This window comes from Balaenoptera borealis (assembly GCF_965194805.1).
Source record: "Balaenoptera borealis genome assembly, chromosome: 15".
NCBI classification, from domain to species: domain Eukaryota; kingdom Metazoa; phylum Chordata; class Mammalia; order Artiodactyla; family Balaenopteridae; genus Balaenoptera; species Balaenoptera borealis.
Genome location: NC_138871.1, coordinates 44,742,392 through 44,769,732, shown reverse-complemented (window position 1 = coordinate 44,769,732; position 27,341 = coordinate 44,742,392). Strand labels below are relative to the sequence as shown.

The following is a 27,341-nucleotide window of genomic DNA, read 5'->3' as shown; positions in this document are numbered from 1 at the left end:
GAGTGCCCTTCTGACACATTGATGATGTGTTCCAGCCTGTGTCCTTCTCGTATAAATATTTCCAATTATAAAATGCTCAATTGGGAACTTGCAAAGTAGGATTAATATTTTAAAAGCATAATAGAATTCCATTAATCGATGATTCTACACTTTGTGACAACTCCAATATGGCATGTGTAATTTAAAATAACAATTATTCACAATCACTGTAATACTATGGAGTGACTATCTCATGGAAAAAATGAAACAAAACAAAACTTTATGCTGAACCCTTCCAGTACTTTAATAACTAAAAGTGTGGAAGACAGTGTGCTCAAGTGGCTGCAAGGTAATCTGAGTTTGAATCTTCGTTCTGGCATTTACTAGCTTCGTCTTAACCTCTCAGAGCTTCCATTTCCTCTTCTGTGAGTAATAATCAGCAATGTGGCAGGATTGTTGGGAGGCTTACGTGAGATGGTTTCGGTGAACTTCCTTGCACAAAACAGGCAAAAAAAAAAAAAAAAAATTGGGAGCTATTATGAATAAGCTGCAAAATATATTTGATTTAACTTGAATATTGAAATAAACAGTAATGATGTTCACATGGCTTCCCTCCTAATTTATTTAGGTGTCTGATCAAATTGTCACCTCAGGGAGGCCATCTCTGTCCATCCATATAAAATAACTTCTTCTGCCCCATCTACCCCCTTATCCTGCTTTATATTTCTTTGTAGCCAGTGACACTCCTTGACATTGTATTATGTGTTTATTTGCTTCTTGTCTGTGTCCCTCCCTATAATGCAAGGCAAATAAGACCCATTTCCTCCTCTTGAGGTAGAGGTAAAGTATTTTTTGTCTGTTCACTGTTGTGTGCTTAATACCTGGAACAGGGTCTGGCATAGTAGGTGCTCAATAAACATTAGCTGAATGAATGGAAAGTTCATACTAATTAAGAGTAATTTTAGCACAGTTCTTCCTAGTACCTAGTGTTACAGCCAGGTGCCAATATCAATAGCTAAATTATGTAAGTGGTACTTTCTAATAGTTCCGTGGGCTGCGATTCTGTAAAATCTGTTTGTTTACTACGATGGCCCAATACCTAGAACTTGGCGCACAGTCAGCCCTCACTAAATATTTGATGAATAAATAATGCATGTCTTCTCAACCAGTAAACATTCATTGAACCATTGTTATTTGCTATCATTGTGTTTGGTAATGTAGGTTTATAACGATGATAATCATATATATATTCTACCCCTGTCTTGTATGGAAAACAGGCATGAAAACAAATTAATGTATGGAATTATAAGATCAAAATAGAAAAGTGTACAAGGGAGAGAGGGAGCACCATTCTACTCAAAGTGTGACCTGCTGACCACTACTGGTCCACGGACTATTTGGACCAGTCCGCAATGAATAAGTACAGAAATTGGGAGCAAGTGTTTAGGAATAACAATTTGGTGTTACTGCAACATTCTTACTGTACTCTACATAAGTATTGATCTATAACAGGTTGGAAATTTACAAAGGATCCATCAGAGTTTGAGAATTACTAGAATATAGGAGGGAGTGACTAATTATATTTGGGTATATCATGGAAGACCTCCCAGAGGAAGTGACCTTGAGCTAGAATTTGAGAGTTGAACAGGAGTTTGTTAGGACTGCGTGTCTCTGGTAGAGGCACCGAAGTGTGACACTATGTGATGTATTGGGGAACTATAACTAGTGGGACAAAGCTGGAGTGTAATTATTTTGGCAGGAGAGGGCTGTTGATACAATAGAGCTGTGCAAGGACTAGATGGAGGAAGACTTTATATGCTCTTTTGAGGAATGTAGTATTGGTTCTATGGGTGAGGGGAACAGTGAGGAAGCCACCTGATTAGATCTGAATTTTTTTTTTTAATTCTTGGCTGCACCACGTAGCATGTGGGATCTTATTTCCCCAACGAGGGATGACCAGGGATTGAACCTGCACCCCCTGCAGTGGAAGCATGGAGTCTTAACCACTGGGCCACCAGGGAAGTCCTAGATCTGAATTGAAGGACATCTCCTGCCATACCATAAAGGGCTCTAACCATAAGTTCCATTCGCTTTGATTCTTCCCATAGTAGGCTGGGTTTGTTCTTTTTCTATACTTTTTATACCCTCAATTGTTTATTTTCCTGACTAATACAGTGGGCAAAACTTTGGTGCCTGTGGAGTTTTCCACACAATTTTCTCTTAAGTCACAGCTTCAGTCAGTGCAAGCCCTGGTCCTTCCTCAGAGGCTGGGCACTAGCCCCAGCACCTATGCACAACCCCATGGCGGGAAGAACAGGGCCAGGGCCCATGAGGAGCTCAGTGTTGACATCCTGACACCAAGAGCTCACATTCTCAGGTGAAAATTGATGCTGGGTTGCCTGTCCCCACATCATTATAGTCTGTTCCTAAGAGAAAATAAGGACTCTTCACTGATATTATGGTAAGAGGTGTTATGTAAATCAGTGGACAGAGGGAGTCAATTACAGAGTTTCATCCTAGTGCTGGGCCTCAAGATTGAGCCCAGAACACTTTAGTTTACTTCTCATTTGCCAGTTGGCCTCCCCATATCGTGTTCTTCCTGTCATTGAAAAAGCATGCATTGAGCACCTACTTGGTGGGCACTCTTCAGGGACTGGGGAGACAACAATGACACAAACCAGGCCTGGCCCCCGTCCTCAGAGAGCTCAAGTAGAGCTCTCAAGGAGGGCACATGTGTTGCATCCCTAACACTGCACCCACTTGCCACATAAAGAATGTTTAGTACGAGTCTGTTAACTCATTACATAATGATGGCACACAGCTATACAAGCCAGGACCAGGAGCCATTCTAAGCACTCCTGCACATGAGCTCCTGAGATAGGGGCTGGTATTATCTCCATAGTACAAAGGAAAAGAGTGAGACACAGAGTATTTAAGTAACTTGCCCAAGGTCTCAAAGTGAGTTAGGGGTAGAGCTGGGACTTGAACCTCACCATTTGCCCTATAAGCTATGCTATGCTACAACCAGTGAATGAAGCCCATAGCACCAGTGTTTTAGTGCTAGGGTACCAAATAACTAATTTAAAATGATTTTCCCGGTTGCTTTTGTGGTCTCATTCACACCCCAAATTTCTGCTTTTGCTTAGTCTAACATGTAACCAACACTTTGATACCCAGAATATGCTCAACCTTTAAGGCTAGTTTTTTTCTTAATGTGGAAAATGGATTGGTAGTCAATGAAAAAATAAGCACTATCATTCTCCAAATAAAGATGAGTGCTTTGTTTTAAAGGACTGAGGTTTAAACAGTTAAGATGCTCCAGACAGGACTTGGCTTAGTGCACTCTTGTACTTACCTACACACTGCTCTCCTCGCTTCTGGTACCCAGGAGGGCACTGACAGGTGAAGGAACCTCGTAGATTGATGCACACTTGGTCGGCTCTACAGTTGTGTGTCCCTGCAGTGCACTCATCTATGTCTGTTAAAGACATGCAGCACAAAAATAGTTTGAGTCGGTTGTAAAGATGTTGATAGTTCCTCCATTTTGCCATCATACTTTTCTTAAAGAAACCAAGTTTTTACTCTGTAATACTGTTATATTGGAAATGCTTAAAATGGTACATTATTTCAAGTGTTCAGAAAGTAATTTCATAGATGTCAGTGTGTACCACTTAGATTTAACAAATGCTAACATTCTGCCATGCGTGCCTCAGCTCACTTTGTTTTGTTAAGAAGTGAAACACTGGAGATGTACCTAAAGCCTTACTCCATCCTCATCCCTTTACCCACCCACCTATTACCATCCTGGTAGGTGTGAATCCTTCCCTGAGATTTTTTTATACTTTTATTATACAGTTATGCACCCATTAGAGTATACAGTATTGTTTTTTGTGTTTTAAAATGTAAATAAATTGTATGATACTTGCTTTTCCACCCAATGTATCCAATGTATGACATTTGAAATAATTTCTAGTAACTAATCTCTAAAAATCTGCCCAATAACTAGGTAAAAATCAAACTTTAATATTATGCATTCTCTATTTCTGGTTTTTTTTTTTTGGTAAACTTTAGCACAACATAAATGTATAAACTTTTCATTGCAAATTTCAAAATAAAAAGGATTCAATTTAATAACATTCCTCTAGGAGAGATAGGTTGGTGTAGTTTAAAATACATATTTTCCCAAAGCATTTCACTTCTTGGAATAGTTTACTAAATGTACCTTAAGGAGTAAGTAGATTATAGTTCCAGAAAAGTAAAAAATATTCAGTCATAATATGAACTTGTTATAACAAATTTCTTTGAGATCAAAATATGATGGGCACTTGTGTGTGTCTCTCATATTACAGTAATTTATAAGTGAAATATAATTTTGCCTTATCCACATCACCTTTTCATTCATCAAATCTCTCATATTATGAGGTTAAATAGCACAGATGAAAGGATTATAAAATTTTGGCATTCTTCAACAACTGAAGACTCTAAGCTTCATTAAAAAATATCTAAAATTTGTAATTCCCAGATGACAAATTTTGCATAAAAACTGAGAAAGGTTTAGGGGTGTTTAGATGATCACTGTGGCAGACCCATGGTGGTGCTTTGGAAGAAATAGTGGGGCAAAAATCAGTACCAAAAATGAATCATCGGTAATTAGAATTTATTCCTTAAATCCTGCCTTCCCTTTAAGAAGCTCAGAGAGTAGCCCCTGGTGTGTTGCCTTTCATCTTTCTTTATTTTCAAACATAACTGCTGCACTGTGCACATAAATGCACATTATTACACCCAGTAATATTACACCCAGTGTGATAATGTAGGAAGCTCAGGTTATAAGAGAGTTGTCCTCAGATATCGGCTTTAGTTAGCTAGGTGTGGAAATGATAAGAGATTCTCTCCAAAAGAAGGAGGGAGGGGAGATAAAGAATACTCGAGGGATGTATGGCTGTTTATTGGATAATAACCTATAAAAGCATCTACTTACATAATTCTTATTATCTGGTTTTAAAGTTTTGGCGAATTTTTTGTTATTGTTTTTTATTTTTGTTTTGAAATTTTTTATTATTATTACTATTATTTTCAAATCGGTGATTACAACTCTGTCCTTTTCAGGTACTATGCAGAGATACAGCAATCTTGCTTTGAAATTATCTGCTCTTTTTGTGTCTTTTATTATTTTCTCGTATGCACTTGATGAAAACATGTCTACTGGGGTTTCTTCAGAGCTTTATGACCCGCTAATGCAGAAATGACAGCAGAGTTCATATTGTTTTATGTCAAGAACATTTGCCAGCATTTGCAGTGATAATAGCCCTGAGAGATACGGCAATGTGAGATTTAGATGTGGCAAGTTTCCTCGGTACATGCTGGCAGAAGATCAAGGGCTCAGGCTGGCTGCTACATTTTCTAAAGGAGGCTTCACCAGTGACTGTGGCTTTTCTTTCTGAGACATCCCTCTGCAAACTGCCTCCACCCCATCGCATTCCTGATGTGATTTCCTTCCTATTTTTTTTTTTTTTTTGTCGTTTAGTTCTCTCTTTGATTAATAGGCTAACATTTCCAGTGGAATTAATATATCATTAAATAGATTTCAAACATAAAAGCCATGATCCCTGGACTTATTCCTTTTTAAGAACCAGGTCTGCTTACCTTCTAAGAAGGATTATTTAATAAAACTATTAGGTGAGTTAAAGTAATTTAATAAAAAAACAAAAAACCAAATAAAATACCACTGTCTCTACTGCCGCTATATTCTTCTCCTTTCTCTATCAATAACAAACAAAACTGCAACAGGACTCACCTCACCTAGGATTGAATGGTGGTATTTTATTTTATTTATTTATTTTATAGAATAAGCTTTTTTTACAAAAAAATTATTTTATTTATTGGCCCCATTGGGTCTTAGTTGCGGCACACAGGATCTTTTGTTGTGGTGCTCGGGCTTCTCTCTAGTTGCGGTGTATGGGTTTTCTCTTCTCTACCTGTGGCACGCAGGCTCCAGGGTGCATGGGCTCTGCAGTTTGCGGCACGCGGCCTCTCTAGTTGAGCTGCGCGAGCTCAATAGTTGTGGCACGCGGGCTTAGTTGCCCTGCAGCATGTGAGATCTTAGTTCCCCGACCAGGGATCTAACCCGTGTCCCCTGCATTGGAAGGTGGATTCTTTACCACTGGACCACCAGGGAAGTCCCTGAGTGGTAGTATTTTTAAATACACTTTCTACTTACTTGGATTCACTTTTAGTTTTAATTCTTTCAGATGGGAAACCTCCCTGAAATTCAATAAAACACAGTTGCATGAAATCCCCTTCAAGAAATTATTCCAAAGGAGTTGAATGGATGCTTCATCTTATACCTTGAGCTGGATCTGCTAGTAAACGAACAGACTACATTTTCATTTATGGCTTTTCCGATTCGAGTTTAGAATATTTATCCTCTTTGCTCTTAGCAGGTTATCTAATGCTGAAGGATGTGTAGATAGACTGGATTTCTTTGAACTATCTTCAATTATACCATCAATTTATTGGTTTATTTAAATAACACGGTTTTATTAATTTGGAAGTTGTACTTTGAGATCCTGTTATTGTTTATTCACACATCTATACAAAATCATGTAAGAACTGTTTTACATTGTTAAACTCTTTTTTTAAAAAAATTAATTAATTAATTAATTTATGGCTGTGTTGGGTCTTCGTTTCTGTGCGAGGGCTTTCTCTAGTTGTGGCAAGCGGGGGCCACTCTTCATCGCGGTGCGCGCGCCGCGCCTCTCACTATCGCGGCCTCTCTTGCTGCGGAGCATAGGCTCCAGACGCGCAGGCTCCGTAATTGGTGGCTCACGGGCCTAGTTGTTCCGTGGCATGTGGGATCTTCCCAGACCAGGGCTCGAACCCGTGTCCCCTGCATTGGCAGGCAGATTCTCAACCACTGCGCCACCAGGGAAGCCCTACATTGTTAAACTCTTTTATGCTTATCTTTTCTACTTGTATGCATTTCTATATCTTAAATATCATGTAATAAGAAAATCACTAAAATATACTACTATGTTAGAAACTCAAAGCAGAATATCTATCTCTGTGCAGATGCACCAGAAGACCTGGCTCTCCCAGGTATGTTTATGAAAGTCCTCTGTGGTGGGAATACCTGTATTAGCAAAAGCAATTCTTTATTCATAATGGAAACTACTCACATCAGCTATGGTTTTCCTGATAATCTAGGAAACAGTACTCTGGGGAGAGGAGTTTTTGTTTTGTTTTTAAACTATCTGTAAGTTATCCTTGACAGTTAAGCTCACTAGGTTCTTTAGGCAGACAGTTAACACATTCCCTGGGCCCTGAACCCAAGCTCTTTGAGGACAGGGTCTATGTATTACTTTTTTCTGTATTCCTAGCACCTTGCAGAGTACAAGAAACAGGGTGGGTTTTCAAAACATATTTGTTCAATAAATGGATGAATGAATCAAAATTGTTTGCTAAGAACTGATGCCTAGAGTTTAAAGAAAGTAGGATCAGTGTTTTATCTCATGGAACTAAACATTTACAAGGCAGAGTAACAGGCAAGACGTAAGAAACACAGCAAGATGTCAGTAAATGGAAATGACTGTAAAGCAATGGAGTGGAGAAGTGCAAAGCTAGGAAGATGGCAGCATCAGAGGTGGAAGGCTGGCCTGAGGAGGTGAATTTTGAGCTGCATTTTGAAGAAGGTAAGGTACATGGATTGGCAGAAATAGGAGGCTATTTCTAGGCAGAAGGGAGATCACATTAGAAAAAGCTGATAAGACAAAAGCAGTTTGCATGAGAAGAATGGCAGACAGCTGGAGTTAGCAAGGCTGGAGGTGCTGTGTGTGAGGAGTCTGTTGCAGTGCCTGGTTGAAGGCGCTCATAAAATGGTAGCTCAAGTCATAAGCAAAATTCAAGGCCTTAAAGGTGCGATTAGAGTTTGGATTGCACACCACAGGAAGCAGCTCTGAACTATGTAGACATAGCCTAATGGAAACATTACCAAAGTACAAAATAATAGAATGTGCTTCCTAAAATATCACAACACGTAAATCAACTCACATTTCATCATTCTAATGCATTAAGAATAGCTAATGGCAATATTTGGTGATTTCCTCATTTTTCAAAAATGTGCCCACACTCTCCCTTCTAGTGATTTATACTATTGTAGGTCCCTCTCTTGCTGACTTTGGCATCCTCATTGCATTAAATAATCCAGCTGATCTTCGCTCAGCTCTCACTGCTAGCCTCTTTATCACAATGATCCCCAGTCTATGGAACTGCATGTTTGGTTTTCTCTCAAAGTTAATGGAGGCAACTGTGTCCACATCTCTGTCGTGTCCATTAAGTCCCTGCTTAGGCCCACATTCTCTATGTTTTTGGCTCCTGCCCTTCAGTCTGACTCATATTTCCCAAACCCCTGACTCATGCTGCTTTCTCTCTCTTATGCAACATTTTAATCTCTGCAATGTTCTTTCCATAATTTGATAACTTACCACGACATGGAGTCACTTCACTGTGTTTTCCTGGGCAAAGACTTTGTGTACCTTAAATGCTTTAGATTACCACTTAAACTTTTCTAATTTGTGCTGCTTTACATTTAGGGAATAATTCAGAACTACTTTGGAATAAGCCATCATTGACCAGATGGTGTGTTTGATGATAATGCACTGAAATAGGAATATTATTCCTGAAATAAGAATAATAAAAATAAAAATAATTATTTTTATTCTGTCACTGCCTCTGTGATCTAGGGGCATGGCATCAATTCTTTTTCTTTCTGTTTCTCCATCTGTAAAATAGACTGTCTATCCTTAATGATAATGCACAGATTTTAAAAAGTTCAGAATTTTCAAAATAAATCTTTTTATTTCCAGACCGTAAATGCTTAGAGTAAAATAACCATATCTTGACTAGTTCTGAGTGGGACACTGTGCATGCTTTGTAAATATTATTTGATGGTAAAGAAAAGGTAGTGGTTAAGTTCAAATTGCTGCTATTTCTTGATCTGTGTGGACCTAAAACCTTATTTTATGTCTTCCCCAACCATACTTTAATCTCATAAATGGAGTAAAATAGGAAAAAAAAGGTCAAGATTCATGTTTGCTATAAGGATGAGCTACTTTACTCCTGGCTTCTTTCTTTTTTTTTTTTCTTCCTCTCTCTCTTCCTTCCTTTCTTCCTCCCTCCCTCCCTCTTTCTTTCTTCTTTCCTTCCTTTCCTTCCTTCCTTCCCTCCCTCCCTCCCTCCTACCTTCCTTCCTTCCTTCCTTCCTTCTTTCCCTCTCTCTTCCTTTCTTCCTTTCTCTAGTGACAGGACAATAAATTAGTTCCCAGCAAAGTACTCTTTCTACTTCATCTATGAAACTTTTTGAATAAAATGGACTCATTGGGTGAAGATTTTACAGTTATTTTGGATATTAATCCTATTTTTCAGTATAATCCTGGAAGGTAGCAACTATTTCAACAAGTGCTGAGGCATTGCTATTTTATTGCTGCCTCATCCATTAATGGCTATTAATAATGATAACCTGAGTAATCAAGACATTAAATTATGTTGATTGAAATCTGATTAAGGAGAAGGTGTGTAATATTTTATATAACTTCACATACAAATTTGTTAAAATTCTAAAATTAACTGGCATAAAAATAGGCAAATATTTAACAGTATTTAAACATCTATTATTTGGTTAGGAAATTAGATCTACAAGCCTCTGATTTAATCCTAGTAACATCCCTGTGGAATAATGGTTTCATTATCCATAATTTTTGGATGAGGCAGGAGTTGCCACTGAAATGTAGGTTGATGAGTGACCTGCCCAAGGTCACACAGAGCAGAGATTCAAACTTAAGATTTCTATTTTGCTTCTGCAATTTAGGTTTCTAGAAAGGCTTATTTCTTAAGAGTTCGGGATAGCAGAAGTTTTATTGTAGTCATATATGTATATAAATTTCTTATATATATTATATAAATATATAATTTTTCTTAGATTTAAGGAGAAGGTTGTTAATCTTTAGGGCGTTGGTTCCTCCCTTGCATCTTTCTTCTACATTAGAATAACTTTCATAGCTCTCCAAATCTTCTGTTTCCCTCCCCAATCCTTAGCCAATTATCAACAATTTTTGTCAAAGATTTTCTATTTCCCTTGCTGCTTCTTTCATAGTACTGGAATCAGATTTATCTGGGCAAAATGCCCAGTTCTAGTTAGCTTTTCACCCTTCTGAAATTATCAGCTAGAATTCACCCAAGCTAAGCAGTTCTAGCGGAGAAAATAAATACTGATATTAAGTAACAAAAGAGGACTGACTTCGTTGATGGCCAGCAGTAGATTTATGGTTCTAAATTCTTATCTGTTCTGGCAAAACAGATTGTTAATAGTTTGGTGTGCTTTAAATGATAAACAAAAATATCACCCAAATCAACAAATATCAGCCTCCCTGATAGTTAATTTCTTTGTTTTAGAGAGTGGTGAATCAAGTGTTCTGGAAGTCCTTGGCATTGCACTGTGTTTCCATGTGGAAAAATCGTGCTACATGTACTTGGAGTTGCTTCACCAGCAGTGATGATGGATTTGTACTGCAAATCGACCCTCTCTCACCTAGTCTCCTCTGTGGCTAGTGGTGTTCATTTGCAAGATGATTGGATGAGGTTAGACATACAGTTCATGTCTAACCTCATGAATTCATATTAAATATTCATGAATGTGGGGGAGAAAACCAACTGGTGAACATGAGCGATCAACTCGTGACTCCTCTGTACTACACACAAACCAAATGGACCAATCATAGGCTAAGACAGAGAAAAGCAAGGACGCAAAGACCTTAATCCTCATTCTTCCCCTCTTTTTGCACACTGTCAAAGTGAAGCTTATTGCTTTCAGAACCTTAAGGGAAAGACATTTTCTACTGATAAATGATTGTTAATTGTCAGGAGTGTTCTCTGGCATCTCTGAGAATATGTCATACCCAGGTAAACTCCCTTTTTTCTTCTTAAACTTAATTATCCATTAAAAAATGTTTGGGAAAAGATGACCCTGGTATTTGGAATGATATTACAATCAATCATCAATCTACAACCTTGTGGAGGTAAAACTGTGTTTTGAAACAAGCAGCACCATTAGTCTTTGCTCTAGGATGGCTGAGTACCAGGAATTAAAGACTGTGTGAAAGTTCAAGCCCATCCCATACAAGCTGGGAATCTACTTCAAACTGGATGGCCTTCAGAGGAATTATGATCCCATCTTATTAGGGGATGCCTCTGCATTGATATTTCAATTGTGTTTTCCTGGTGCTCCACTGCTTCACCTTGCCCCTCCCACCTCCCTCCTATCCCCAGCTCCAGATCAAACCCCTGGAGAGTGATGAACTGGATGGAGACTGAGTACATTCAACTGAGTCCTCCATGCCCTCCATGAGCACTGTGGCTTGATTCCTTGTCCCCCTCCTTGAGGCCTTACAGTCAGATTAGTCAGTCTCTCTAGCCCAAAGCACACACATTCCTGGCTTACTCCATCAGGCCAATCATCACTTGAGGTCACATAAGCCCCTGGCTATGGCAATGCCAATTATAACAAGCATGGCTTGGTGACCTCCTAATTGTATGAGACCAATTAACATTATACTTGTTGTTCATTCAACAATAAACAGCTTTTGTGCCCATTAAATTGAGGCATACTACTAAATTTGCTGAGTATAACTTGGCAATACATCTCCAAATCATTAACTGCCTAAGACTTTGAAAATAAAGTGTATCTTTGTGCCTCTTGCCTTCAGAGCATGTTACATTCTTGTGTGTATTTTCCTGCCCATTTCATTACATCGTACTTATGAGGTTTCTGCACAATGTTTCCCCATATGCCTCAGGGCCCTTATATTTTTCTGAATTCCAAATGGATAGGTAGTATGAAGGGAGTGAGGGGTGTGACTCATCAAATTTGTACTAAATTCCTTTTTCTTGTCTCTTTCTGTTTCAAAATTCCAGCAAAATGAAAAGCAATGAAAGGATAAATATGTGGGTAAATCTTAATGAACACCAACTATATGAAACAAAAATGTAAGGTCTTTTGTGATTTACAAAAAATTAGAATTAAAATACATGGGAATAAAGCACATGGGTTGGCAGGAAGGTAAATGGAGTTTAAGTTTTTTAAGGTCCTTCTATAGTCTGGGAAGAGGTAAAACTACCAATTTATTTTGGACTTTGATAAGTCAAGGGTACATGTTAAAGTATTCCCTAGGGAAAACACTAAAAGAATAGCAAAGAGTATAAAACTGCAAATCTAATACAGGGGAGAATGGAATAATACAAAACAGTCCATCATTTTAGACAGAAAGCAAGAAAGGAAAGAAAAAGAAACTAAAATGTGCAGAATGAAAAAAAAAAGGCAAATAGTAAAATGGTAGTTTAAACCTAAACATATCAATAGTTACATTAAAGGTAAGTGAATTAAATGCTCTTATAAAAACTAAAAATTCCCAGGTTGATTACAAAATCAAAACCCAAATATTTCAAGAGAAATGAGTTAAATATAAGGACACAGGTAGATTAAAGAAAAAAGATGGAAAATATGCTATGCAAACACTAACCAAAAGAAAGTTAGCTTTGCAATATCAAAGTTGACTTTAAGGGAAAAAAGATTACAAAGAATAAAAAGTAGTACTGTGTAATGATAAAAGTTTAGTTCACCAGGAAAATGTAGAAATTTTAAATTTAACTTCATTTAATCACATAGCCTCAATATAGATAGAACAAAAATGGATAAAACTAAAGGGAAAAATGAATAAACACAGTAAGAGATTTTAACATATCTCTCTCAGTAACTAAAAGAATAAGCACACATTTTCAGAAATGAATAGAAAATATGAATAACATGATTAAAAACTTTGAACTTACATACACAGAACACTGTACAGAACACATAACCTTTTCAAGTATTGAGGAAATATTAAAATAAAATGACTATATTCTGGTCTTAAGACAAGTCTAAATAAACTTCAAAAATTGCAATATACAGATTTTGTTCTCTAACTACAATGCAAATAAGATAGAAACAGCAACAACAATGATGACAAAACTAAAAAATCCCTCTCTTTTGGAAAAGAAGAAATACACTTCAAAAGAACTCATGATTTAAAGAAGATAACAAAATTGAAATTTAGGACTATTTTAAACTGAATGAAAATGAAAATGTTATGTATCAAAACCTGTGGGAAAAAAGGCCAACCCTTAAGAAGGCCTATAGTCCCTCCTCTCCTTACATCATCCTATCTTTCCCCCAACCCCGCTGACTGTACTCAACTTACAAGATGAGATTTGTATCTGAGCTAGTCTGTTGTGAGAGTGGACTTGAGGATTTTGTAAGGCTGTTTAGAGAAGAAGGAAAAGATCTTGACCATGTCTTTCCAAAGAACAGAACTAGAATAAGCAGGTAAAAATCTAAGAAAGGCAGATTTTAGTTCAGTGAAAGAAAAAATGTTGTGGTCATTGGACATTTTAATATATTAGGAGATAATGAGGTTCCTATCATTGGAAATATGCAAATGGTGCAACGTGAGTCCCAGTAGTGGGGGGGTGGGGTAGGGATTTGACCAGTTACCTGTGTTTAAAGATGGTGCTAAAGCACGGCATGCAAATATGGCAGAATGTTAACAGTTGCTGAATCTGTGTCATACCTTCAACTTCAAGTTTGAAAACTTGATTAAAAAACATTGAAAAATAGATGCTGCATCCACCCCAATATAGAAAGTTGTGAGGATTCAACAAGATTGAATATCTATACTTTCTCTCTTTGACATATGGTGTACATACATATATCTTTGTATATATACAATATATATTGTGATGCTTACTTTTATACTTTTATAATTTTTCCGCTAACATATGAAAAACTCACTCTATGATAAAGTATAACAAGGAAAGATCTCATCCTAAGTGGTTATTTATTCTCTCTCTCTTCCTTGAGCAAGGAGGTAGTTAAGAAATCCTAGACTTATTATTCCTTGTAAGTATTAAGAATTTTTCAGGAAGGGGGACTCTGCAGGCTTCATCATATTAAGGCATAAGATTATTTGGTGTTCAAAATGTTAAATGCAAGCAACTATCAGCTTGTGCCCAAGTGTTTCATATGCCATTAAACCAAGTGAGATTTGACTTTTTGGTTTTGTTCCAAATTGATACTATAGTTACCATTTCCCTCAAATTATTCATGAATTATCATGCATACTTGAATTTAATTTGCTGATAAATTGTGTTTGACATACACAGGCTGTGGGATATCCCCCAGCCCCTGTGTTAAAACACTTTCAGTGATGTGAAGAAATAGCATTCAAAAAACTCCTGAGTATTAGTTTGAGGAGTACCTAAAGGCAATAGGGGACAAAAGAAAATACTGTTTCCTAAAACTATGACCTGGTGAGTTTTGATGCTAAAGAATTCTCAAGCTAGCATATAAAATAGTCTTTGGACTTTTAAATGAGTTTGGGGCATTTTACCTTACAGTTCTATTAGAAGCAAAAATACATTTGGACTATATATTCTCTGAAATCTCTTTCAGATTAAAAAATCTGAAATTAAAACTCACTTTGCTGAAATCCTGAATGCTGTTGTGAAAAGGATTCATTTTCCAGCTCTTATCTCTTCTGCCCTCTCTAACACAAAATGTTGGAACCTGGGAAACCTGAAAAACATGCTCTTGCTTCTTGGGGGCCATGACCATTTCTTCTTCCCTTCTTTTTCATTTTTCAGCAGTAACTTCTCCCTCCTCCTAATCTGTAGAATCAAAGGAGGGTTTAAAATGGACTCATCTTTCTGGACAGGATTGAATGGCTCTGTTAGCAGAGTGGGATGAATAGAAAGTTCTCTTCAATGTTTTAGTGCAGTACTGTGTACCTGTAAAGTTACATACTTGCCCGGAATTTAGAGTAGCTTAATGCTTGTTTGGCAGCATAAACTCTGAAAAAAATCTTGTGGGGAAACATGCCCCATACATGGTTTCTGTCTGTAGAGTACAAAGGGAGATGGACGTGTGCCAGTTATGTAGTTGATGTGTTAAAGGTAGATGCCAAACTAAGGCAGTCTTTAAGAGAATTTCTTGGCATGAATAAACAGATTAAAAAAAAGTCTGTGTTCTTAGATCTGTTATATACACTTAAAATGGTTACTGCGTGGAGCACATCCATAGAGTCCATCATATTCCAAGTTTTCATTTTAGAAGAAAATGGAAAAATTGAGCAATTCATATTGTTAATTTAAAATTAGCCTAGAATTATTTCTCCCTAGAAATGTAATAATTTGTTTGTGGAAACCTTTAAATGAAAACCTTTGGCTTCAGGCACATATGTGGTCAATATGGATGACTGTGAAGCTGCCAGGTAGGTGTAAGGAGGTCCTATCAGTGACCTTCAACTACAGGTCTCTTTCCATGGCTTTCAGAATTAGAACAACCATACTATTTTCTCACTGCATAGTATTTTTAAGTTCTAAATTATTTTATTTGTGGTTGTTTACTTCTTTAGTTGCTTGTGCTAGCTTTTTTTCTAGCCTTATTATACCAAGAGTTTATTATACCAAGAATTAGAGTTTACGGGAAGACTTGACCTTTTTAGAAAGTCTGAGAACCACAGAATAAATTTTTTTCTTATACAACTCCCTGACAGAAAGATATGAAATACGATTGAGACAGAAGAGTGGGTAAGATCATGAGTTTTAGAGTCAAATAAGTCTCAGTTCAAACCCAAGCAACAGCGTTGGTATGTGTCGGGAGAAAGTCACTTAACCTTTCCAAGTCTCACTGCCATGTCTGTCAAGTAGGGATAATATGCATTTCTTAATGTTCTTGTGAGGACTAACTGAAGTAATACACACCCCAAATGGTACCTGGTTGACACTAGGGCTCAATAAATTGTATTTAACAAAACTGTGAAGTTGCTATACGTAAGGGTGGTACTTCTGTTATAGACAAGTGGAAGGAAGCAAGAAAACTGCAGAAAGGCAGGGCTTTTTAATATAGTTTTCTATGTCCTTGCATGTAATTACACATCCTATCTTGGTTTCTTTGCTCAGTGTCGTATTTTGAATGTGACACTGAAATCCAATCAGGAGGAACAACCATAGCATCGAATGACTTCCCTTGCTTTGACATATTCCAGATGAATGGATGCAAGAACAGGCAAAATCAGCCTTTCTTTCTTAAAGTTATTTCTCATTAGGGAAATTGCAAACATTCACACAAATGTGATCTGGCAAAACAAAAAGAATCTAGAACCTTTTGCATTTTATAATATTTTGTGATATGAAAGGACAGTTTGTGGCAATAGGACCCAGCCACAGAAATGGAATGTTAATGCTTATGAAGACTACTTAGCAAACATAGCTTTAACTAGAGCTCTAATTAGAACCTATGTGTAACTCTGAGAACTTTTGTGTGAACAAGTTCTAGCTATGAAAAAGCTGTGAAAATGTAAATTTCAGAAGCAATTTTTATTTATTATATTGACTATGTCAAGGATATTATGGTCATCATCTTTCAAGACAGTGATGAAATTATAAATCAGAACTAGAGAACAGATGGGGAATATTTTCAAACGTAGTGGGAAAAACTGCATGTAAATGAGTCAAATGAGCAGGTCTGAGGAGTCTCCACTAAACATAATAGTGATCTATATCATTTGTAGTTGATGAAGCATCCATTCAATCATATCACACAGGAGGATTTGATCTGGAGCCAATTTTTGTTTGTTAAAAGCTATGCTAGTAATATAGTAAAAACTCATGGCATATTAGAAAAATTTTCTTTGGAAAATTAATTTTAGTTTCTTTGGAAACCAAATGACCTCCAAATGCTTTCATTATGGCCTTACAAAAATTATATATGTATATATGATAGATTCTTATTCTCATATTAAAGGTAAAACAGAGAAAATTAATAGGAAAAATTAAAGAATTTAAAGCTTGAGGAAAAACACTATGCTTACGGTGGCAGTGTGACAAATTAGCAGGTGACAGGGCTGACTTCCTTCTCTGTTGTCTTATTATCCCACCTTTTTCCATCCTGCATTTCTGATTCCTTCTTCCTATTTCAGTATTTGCTTTTGCATTTGCCCTTTCTCAGTTTCACCTCAGTTGGGCAGACCATTCTTTTACCTTGAGAATTCTGACTGCTGCCACATCCAAGGTAATGTGAGGACCATCTCCTACTGGTGTGCAGGCCTTGGGCACTGCTGCTTCAGCAATGGTTTGTGAGTGCTGTTTCCCTAGCCCAGTGCTGTGACTCTCCACTGCACCCCTCAGGAGCTCAGCAGGCTGTCCCCACCATCTTCATCTCCTCAGGGAGGTGGGCTGCTATACAGGCCCCCAGAACCCCAACACCAGCCACCTAATCCTGTGACTACTCACATAGATGTCAGTAAAATGCAGAAGGTCCTGTATAATTGGATGAACCTCACTGCAATATAACAGGTAGTTTCATCTAAAAACTAGTCCTTTCATCAGTGCCATCTTGTATGGCCCTCCATATCAGCCAGGCAATATACTGCCATGTGCAAACATGTTGCCACTTGTCTGCCTTTGACCATAAGTCTCTCCAACACTTCTACCTTAACAGGATAGATTCCCCTTCTAGGTCCAGCTCACATCCACCTTGTTTAAGTTTCTTTTCCCGGGTTCCTTTGGCCAAGGTAAGATGACTGCAGAAAGCAGCTTGTCCAACTGACCTCTGGGACTGCTGTATCTACAGATTATCCTTGCTAAGTAAGAGGAACAGCAGCATACTTGTTATCTGTGGAAAATCAACTGCCTTGGAGAGATCTTGGACAGCTATCCCACCCCTCTTCTCCTTAACTAGACTCACCTTAAGGTTGAAGGGGTGCCTCTGGCACTCTGTGTGGCTTAGGGTCCTAAACAAGTTTTTCTCCAACCACTGAATTCTGGCATCCTCCACTAGGAAACCAGCAGCTGAATATCCCTAGGCACACATCAGTGGCCTATATAATTTTATAGCCTCTATTTGTTAAAGGTACCAGTTGAGCTCCCCATTAGATTTGATGTGTAAATTCTAGCACTATTATATTATAAAGTGGCAAAACACTTAAGATAAATAACACTCAATGCTTCCATAGTATTTCTACAATTATATTGTCAATACAACAATTTTTTTACAAGACTAGGGGATGCTATGCCAAATAAAGGAAATGTGTAGAACCTCTTGTAGCTTCTGCAAAGGCTGAGTTACAATTTTATTTTCAAACTAGTTTTCCAGTAAGTTTTAGTACAAATTTTAAGATGGAACAAATCTCAAGTAGTAAAAATCCTTTAAGAGTATACAGTTATATTCTGTGTGGATAAAATCGTAATGGCCTGGAAAAATGACTACATGCCGAGTGGAATTTTAAGGCTGGTTTTGACTTTATATAAGCTTTTCCTTGAGCTAAGGTATTTTCCCCACTGTGTTATGTTTGATAAAGATTTAAACTTACGAACAGAACTGTGCTATTTTTATAATGAAATTCATACTTAATTTGCCTTTGTAGCACTGGTATAAATGAAGAATAAAACCAGTCCTAATTAACTACAATAAAATTATCTTTTTGGGTTAACAAATTTAGAACTCAGAAATAAGTTTTAAAAGCAAATGATGTGTTTACCTCTTCTGTAAGCAAAGCTGATTATGCCACTTCCCATTAACTTCAGGATGGTATCCAAACTTTTTAACATGACATGCAAGGCCCTTCATTATTTGACTTTAACCTGTCATCTTGTATTGCTCACTGAATTGTACAGAACACTTGTTTCTTCTGTATTCTACTTAACGACCTTAGCAAATACTGTTCCCTCTGCCTAGAACACTCTTTCTCTTTCCCTCCTTTCCTCCCCCCAGTTCATTAAGGGCTAATTCCCACAACTTCCCAAGACTGACGCCTGGTAGTACCTTCTCTGGGAAGTTTCTGAAACGGGACTCAAAATTTCACATTGCTGTTACTGTCTACTTGCTCAGACTGTGAGCTCTTTGTGGGCAGGCACCATAAGCTTTCATCCTTGTATTCTCAACACCTACTGTGCTTTGCACACAGTAGTTACTCTACTCAGGCTTGTTGAATAATCTCACACTGAAATTATGTTTAGGGATCCAGCTACAGGATACCTCTGTGGTCTTGTGCTATCTCCCAAACTGTAAGTAACAGAGCAATTGTTAAAATGTTTCCCCCGCATCTTATTATTCCCAAATCCAACATAAAATTAAAAAGCAAATCTAGACAACTAACACATCATCTCCAGCAGACCCCACTCTTGAGAAGAAAAGTATAGGCCTGACTATTGTTTATGAAGTGTTCCAGAATGGACACTTAAATAGATCAATAAATGAACAAACCAGGTGTTTTGCCTTTGCAAAATTCTTGCTCTGGGTAGGTCTTCAAAAAAACAAAAGCGAAGACAAAACAAAACAATGTCCCCCCGCCTCCCAAACCAAACAGTATCAAGACTTAGTGAAGTGATCTCTAAGTCTAGTTAAAATTCCTTTGGATTATTCCATAGGCTAAACTATATATTCTTATGTTCTTAAGTTCTTGCTTTATTAGCTTAGCAGTCTAGTCTCACCCCCACTCCAAAACTGCTGTTCCCCTTTTTGTATTCCATTCAAATTCTTATTTTTAAACAAAGATAATTTTTAACTGGATAATGCATTTCCCCTAGACATATCAGGAGAACTTGTTGCTCTCCTCTATTTATAACCAGATTACTCCCTTAGTTCATGCTTATTTGCAAAATGGATGGTAGGAAACTCACAGGGGAGAGTGGGCCTATGGATAATTGCCTCTTGCTGTAATTTTCTGTAATTGCAAAACCTTATTTTAACTAAGGCATGACTCTGCTTAGGTTGTATTCATTGCATATTGCAGTGTCACAGACTTAAACATGTTAAAATAAGAGAAACTGTTAAAGGTCTATGTTTAGACACAGTTTATGGTTAGAGACTTGCTCCATATTCCTTCCGTCATACATTATGACTAATGAACGTTCTACTGTTTAATGGATGTGGGCATGAAGCAGAAAGGATGATTGTCCAGAAGATCATTTAAGGGCTTACTTAGTTCCTTATTGGTTATTTCACTGGGTGCAGAAGATGAAATTACACCAAAATGTTATTAATTTACAAGTTTGATGTTTACCTTTGTAATACCTATGAATAAATGTATTGCTAAACAATATCATAAACTGTTGACCCTACTTGGAGTGGAACTTGTTTAGAATCATCATTTGACTCAGGAGAAGCACTTGCATACAAAAATAATGAATGTGTCTGTTAGAAATAGTTTTAAACAAATTATTAAATTATTATTATGATTCTGAAAATAGTCCTTATGGATTAAACTACCTTTTTATACCTCTTATTAGCATTGTTGCTATATGTACTAATTTGAAAGTTAGTACCATTCTTTCTTGAGAAACTTACTCAATTTTCAGTCAATCAGACTGACATACGCCCTCTCTGTCCCAGTCCCCCACCCAAGTCCTATTAGGGTGATTTAATACATTTAACAATATGCGTATGCTTATTTTTCCTCCTTATCCTACAACTATCTGGAGGTAGCATTTTTATTAGGTCACTCCTTGCTCAAAATCTTTCACTAATTTTGACAGTACTAAATCTAAATGGCTTAACAAGAATTCAGGGTTCTACATAAATTTCCTCCAATGACTTTTCTATCCTGTTTCCTGCTTCCCCTATAGTAGTCCCTCTTTCCCTCACCCCAAACCCATTACTCTGTATACAGGGTGTCCACCCAGCAAAGCCTGCCTTTCTCTTCTCAGGTTTATTAACATCCAGTTCATCCTTCATGACCCATATCACATCTGCTCCCTCCACAAAGCCCTAACTGGCCCTTGGTTGCAGCAACCAATCCCTCCTTTGGACCCCTCCTGTGCTTCTTGGTAACCATAACTACCATTGACTACATGGGGACTGAGGCCCTCAACGAGGGTTTTGTTGACTTGAATTGTTGAGTTGAATTATTTGTGTTGGTTACTTTTCTTTTCTTTTTAAAACTGATGTATAATTGACATACAACATCATATTAGTTTCAGGCGTACAACCTAACAATTTGATATTTGTGGATATTGTGAAATGATCACCACAATAAATCTAGTTAATGTCCATCACCATACATTGTTACAGAATTTTTTTTCTTGTGATGAGAACTTTTAAGGTCTACTCTCTTAGCAACTTTCAAATATACACTACAGTGTTATTAACTATAGTTGCCATGCTGTATGTTATATCCCCATGACTTATTTATTTTATAACTGAGAGTTTGTACCTTTGATTCCCTTCACTCATTTTGCCCACCCCCCACCCCCCACCTCTGGCAACCACCAATCTGTTCTCTCTATGTATTATTTAATTTTTAAAAATCTGACCTTATCTAATCCCTTCAGATAGACTGAAACGTCCTTGCAAGAAAGGTGGTGTGGGGAGACCTTCAAGATGGCGGAGGAGTAAGATGTGGAGATCACCTTCCTCCCCACAAATACATCAGAAATACATCTACATGTGGAACAGCTCCTACAGAACACCTCCTGAACGCTGGCAGAAGAACTCAGACTTCCCAAAAGGCAAGGAACTCCCCACGTACCTGGGCAGGGCAAAGGAAAAAAGAAAAAACAGAGACAAAAGAATAGGGATGGGACCTGCACCTCTGGGAGGGAGCTGTGAAGGAGGAAAGGTTTCCACACACTAGGAAGCCCCTTCGCGGATGGAGACTGCGGGTGGTGGAGGGGGAAGCTTCGGAGCCACGGAGGAGAGCGCAGCCACAGGGCTGCAGAGGGCAAAGCAGAGAGGTTCCCGCACAGAGGATCAGTGCCGACCAGCACTTACCAGCCTGAGAGGCTTGTTTGCTCACCCGCCGGGGCGGGCGGGGGCTGAGAACTGAGGCTCGGGCTTCGGAGGTCGGATCCCAGGGAGAGGACTGGGGTTGGCTGCGTGAACACAGCCTGAAGGGGCTAGTGCACCACAGCTAGCTGGGAGGTAGTCTGGGAAAAGGTCTGGGCCTGCCTAAGAGGCAAGAGACCATTGTTTCGGGGTGCACGAGGAGAGGGGATTCAGAGCACCGCCTAAACGAGCTCCAGAGACGGGCGTGAGCCGTGGCTATCAGCGCGGACCCCAGAAACGGGCATGAAATGCTAAGGCTGCTGCTGCAGCCACCAAGAAGCTTGTGTGCAAACACAGGTCACTACCCACACCTCCCCTCCCGGGAGCCTGTGCAGCCCGCCACTGCCAGGGTCCCGTCATCCAGGGACAACTTTCCCGGGAGAACACACAGCGCACCTCAGGCTATCGCAACGTCACACCGGCCTCTGCCGCTGCAGGCTTGCCCTGCATTCCATACCCCTCCCTCCCCCGGCCTCAGTGAGCCAGAGCCCCCGAATCAGCTGCTACTTTAACTCTGTCCTGTCTGAGAGAAGAACAGACACCCTCAGGCGACCTACACGCAGAGGCAGGGCCAAATCCAAAGCTAAAGCCCAGGAGCTGTGCAAACAAAGAAGAGAAAGGGAAATTTTCCCCAGCAGCCTCAGGAGCAGCAGATTAAATCTCCAAAATCAACGTGATGTGCCCTGCAGCTGTGGAATACCTGAATAGAAAATGAATCATCCCAAAACTGGGGCAGTGGACTTGGGAGCAACTGTAGACTTGGGGTTTGCTTGCTGCATCTAAAATTTGTTTCCGGTTTTATGTTTATCTTAGTTTAGTATTTAGAGTTTATTATGATTGGTAGATTTGTCTATTGATTTGGTTGCTCTCTTCCTTTTTTTTTATATATAGACATAAATATATTTTTTCCTTTTTCTCTTTATGTGAGTGCATATGTGCATGCTTCATTGTGTGACTTTCTCTGTATAGCTTTGCTTTAACCATTTGTCCTAGGGTTCTGTTTGTCCATTTTTTTGGTCTTTATTTTTTTAGTATAGTTTTTACTGCTTGTTATCATCGTTGGATTTGTTTTTTGGTATGGTTGCTCTCTTCTTTCTTTCTTTCTTTTTTTATTACTATTTAATTTTTTTAATTTTTAATAATTTAAAAAATTTTTTATTTTAATAACTTTATTGTGTTTTATTTTCTATTTTCTTTCTTTCTTTTTTTCTCCCTTTTCTTCTGAGCCATGTGGCTGACAGGGTCTTGGGGCTCCAGCCAGGTGTCAAGCCTGTGCCTCTGAGGTGGGAGAGCTGAGTTCAGGACCTTGGTACACCACAGACCTCCTGGCTCCACATAATATCAAATGGCAAAGCTCTCCCAGAGATCTCCATCTCAACGTTAAGACCCAGCTCCACTCAACGACCAGCAAAGCTACAGTGCTGGACACCCTATGCCAAACAACTAGCAAGACAGGAACACAACGCCACCCATTAGCAGAGAGACTGCCTAAAATCATAATCAGGTCACAGACACCCCAAAACACACCACTGGATACGGTCCTGCCCAACAGAAAGACAAGACCCGCCTCATCCAATAGAACACAGGCACCATGCCCCTCCACCAGGAAGCCTACACAACCCACTGAACAACCTTAGCCACTGGGAGCAGACACCAAAAACAACGGGAACTACGAACCTGCAGCCTGCAAAAAGGAGACCCCAAACACAGTAAGTTAAGCAAAATGAAAAGACAGTGAAACACACAGCAGATGAAGGAGCAAGGTAAAAACCCAACAGACCAAGCAAATGAAGAGGAAATAGGCAGTCTACCTGAAAGAGAATTCAGAGTAATGATAGTAAAGATGATCCAAAATCTTGGAAATAGAATGAAGAAAATACAAGAAACATTTAACAAGGACCTAGAAGAACTAAAGAGCAAACAAACAATGATGAACAACACAATAAATGAAATTTAAAATTCTCTAGAAGGAATCAATAGCAGAATAACTGAGGCAGAAGAACGGATAAGTGACCTGGAAGATAAAACAGTGGAAATAACTACGGCAGAGTAGAATAAAGAAAAAAGAATGAAAAGAATTGAGGACAGTCTTAGAGACCTCTGGGACAACATTAAACTCACCAACATTTGAATTATAGGGGTCCCAGAAGAAGAGAAAAAGAAAGGGACTGAGAAAATATTTGAAGAGATTATAGTTGAAAACTTTCCTAATATGGGAAAAGAAATAGTCAATGAAGTCCCAGAAGTGCAGAGCGTCTCATTCAGGATAAATCCAAGGAGAAACACGCCAAGATACATATTAATCAAACTATCAAAAATTAAATACAAAGAAAAGAAATTAAAAGCAGCAAGGGAAAAAGAACAAATAACATACAAGTGAATCCCCATAAAGTTAACAGCAGATCTTTCAGAAGAAACTCTGCAAGCCAGAAGGGAGTGGCAGGACATATTTAAAGTGATGAAAGGGAAAAACCTACGACCAAGATTACTCTACCGAGCAAGGATCTCACTCAGATTCGATGGAGAAATTAAAACCTTTACAGACAAGCAAAAGCTAAGAGAATTCAGCACCACCAAACCAGCTTTACAACAAATGCTAAAGGAACTTCTCTAGGCAGGAAACACAAGAGAAGGAAAAGACTTACAATAACAAACCCAAAACAATTAAGAAAATGGTAATAGGAACATACATATCGATAACTACCTTAAATGTAAATGGATTAAATGCTCCCACCAAAAGACATAGACTGGCTGAATGCATACAAAAACAAGACCCATACATATGCTGTCTACAAGAGACCTACTTAAGACCTAGGGATACATACAGACTGAAAGTGAGGGGATGGAAAAAGATATTCCGTGCACATGGAAATCAAAAGAAAGCTGGAGTAGCAATTCTCATATCAGACAAAATAGACTTTAAAACAAAGACTATTACAAGGACAAAGAAGGACACTACATAATGATCAAGGGATCAATCCAAGAAGAAGATATAACAATTGTAACTATTTATGCACCCAACATAGGAGCACCTCAATACATAAGGCAAATGATGACAGCCATAAAAGGGGAAATCGACAGTAACACAATCAGAGTAGGGGAAATTAACACCCCACTTTCACCAATGGACAGATCATCCAAAATGAAAATAAGTAAGGAAACACAAGCATTAAATGATACATTAAAGAAGATGGACTTAATTGATATTTATAGGACATTCCATCCAAAAACAACAGAATACACTTTCTTCTCAAGTGTTCATGGAACATTCTCCAGAATAGATCATATCTTGGGTCACAAATCAAGCCTTGGTAAATTTAAGAAAATTGAAATCGTATCAAGTATGTTTTCTGACTACAACGCTATGAGACTAGATATCAATTACAGGAAAAAATCTGTAAAAAATACAAACACATGGAGGCTAAACAATACACTACTAAATAACCAAGAGATCACTGATGAAATCAAAGAGGAAATCAAAAAATACCTAGAAACAAATGACAATGAAAACACGATGACTCAAAACCTATGGGATGCAGCAAAAGCAGTTCTAAGATGGAAGTTTATTGCAATACAATCTTACCTCAAGAAACAAGAAAAATCTCAAATAAACATCCTAACCTTACACCTAAAGCAATTAGAGAAAGAAGAACCAAAAAAAACCCAAAGTTAGCCAAAGGAAAGAAATCATAAAGATCAGATCAGAAATAAATGAAAAAGAAATGAAGGAAACAGTAGCAAAGATCAATAAAACTAAAAGCTGGTTCTTTGAGAAGATAAACAAAATTGATAAACCATTAGCCAGACTCATCAAGAAAAAAAGGAGTCAAATCAATAGAATTAGAAATGAAAAAGGAGAAGTTACAACTGACACTGCAGAAATACAAAGGATCGTGAGAGATTACTACAAGCAACTCTATGCCAATAAAATGGACAACCTGGAAGAAATGGACAAATTCTTAGAAAAGCACAACCTTCTGAGACTGAACCAGGAAGACATAGAAAGTATAAACAGACCAATCACAAGCACTGAAATTGAGACTGTGATTAAAAATCTTCCAACAAACAAAAGCCCAGGACCAGATGGCTTCACAGGAGAATTCTATCAAACATTCAGAGAAGAGCTAACACCTATCCTTCTCAAACTCTTCCAAAATATAGCAGAGGGAGGACCACTCCCAAACTCATTCTACGAGGCCACCATCACCCTGATACCAAAACCAGACAAAAATGTCACAAAGAAGGAAAACTACAGGCCAATATCACTGATGAAAATAGATGCAAAAATCCTCAACAAAATACTAGCAAACAGAATCCAACAGCACATTAAAAGGATCATACACCATGATCAAGTGGGGTTTATCCCAGGAATGCAAGGATTCTTCAATATACACAAATCAATCAATGTGATATACCATATTAACAAATCAAAGGATAAAAACCATATGATCATCTCAATAGATGCAGAAAAAGCTTTTGACAAAATGCAACACCCATTGTTGATAAAAACTCTCCAGAATGTACACATAGAGGGAACTCACCTCAACATAATAAAGGCCATATATGACAAACCCACAGCCAACATCGTTCTTAATGGTGAAAAACTGAAACCATTTCCTCTAAGATCAGGAACAAGACAAGGTTGTCCACTCTCACCACTATTATTCAACATAGTTTTGGAAGTTTTAGCCACAGCAATCAGAGAAGACAAAGAAATAAAAGGAATCCAAATAGGAAAAGAAGAAGTAAAACTGTCACTGTTTGCAGATGACATGATACTATACACAGATAATCCTAAAGATGCTACCAGAAAACTACTAGAACTAATCAATGAATTTGGTAAAGTAGCAGGACACAAAATTAATGCACAGAAATCTCTTGCATTCCTATACACTAATGATGAAAAATCTGAAAGAGAAATTAAGGAAACACTCCCATTTACCATTGCAACAAAAAGAATAAAATACCTCGGAATAAACCTACCTAAGGAGACAAAAGACCTGTATGCAGAAAATTAGAAGACACTGATGAAATAAATTAAAGATGATACAAACAGATGGAGAGATAGACCATGTTCTTGCATTGGAAGAATCAACATTGTGAAAATGACTATACTACCCAAAGCAATCTACAGATTCCATGCAATCTCTATCAAACTACCAATGGCATTTTTCACAGAACTAGAACAAAAAATTTCACAATTTGTATGGAAACACAAAAGACCCCGAATAGCCAAAGCAATCTTGAGAAAGAAAAACGGAGCTGGAGGAATCAGGCTCCCTGACTTCAGAGTATGCTACAAAGCTACAGTAATCAAGACAGTATGATACTGGCACAAAAACAGAAATATAGATCAATGGAACAGGATAGAAAGCCCAAAGATAATCCCACGCACATATGGTCACCTTATTTTTGATAAAGGAGGCAAGAGTGTACAGTGGAGAAAAAACAGCCT

General features: G+C 38.0%; 1 protein-coding gene across 4 annotated transcripts in view; it reads right to left on the bottom strand.

Annotated features, from left to right (window-relative positions):
* EFEMP1 (EGF containing fibulin extracellular matrix protein 1) overlaps window positions 1-27,341 on the bottom strand; it is a 68,410-nt gene that overhangs the window by 13,362 nt on the left and 27,707 nt on the right. For all 4 annotated transcript variants that reach the window (XM_082358168.1, XM_082358170.1, XM_082358171.1 and 1 more), the window contains one exon: window positions 3,335-3,457. In XM_082358168.1, the coding sequence (XP_082214294.1) occupies window positions 3,335-3,457 (123 nt within the window). The remainder of the gene's footprint in view (window positions 1-3,334; window positions 3,458-27,341) is intronic.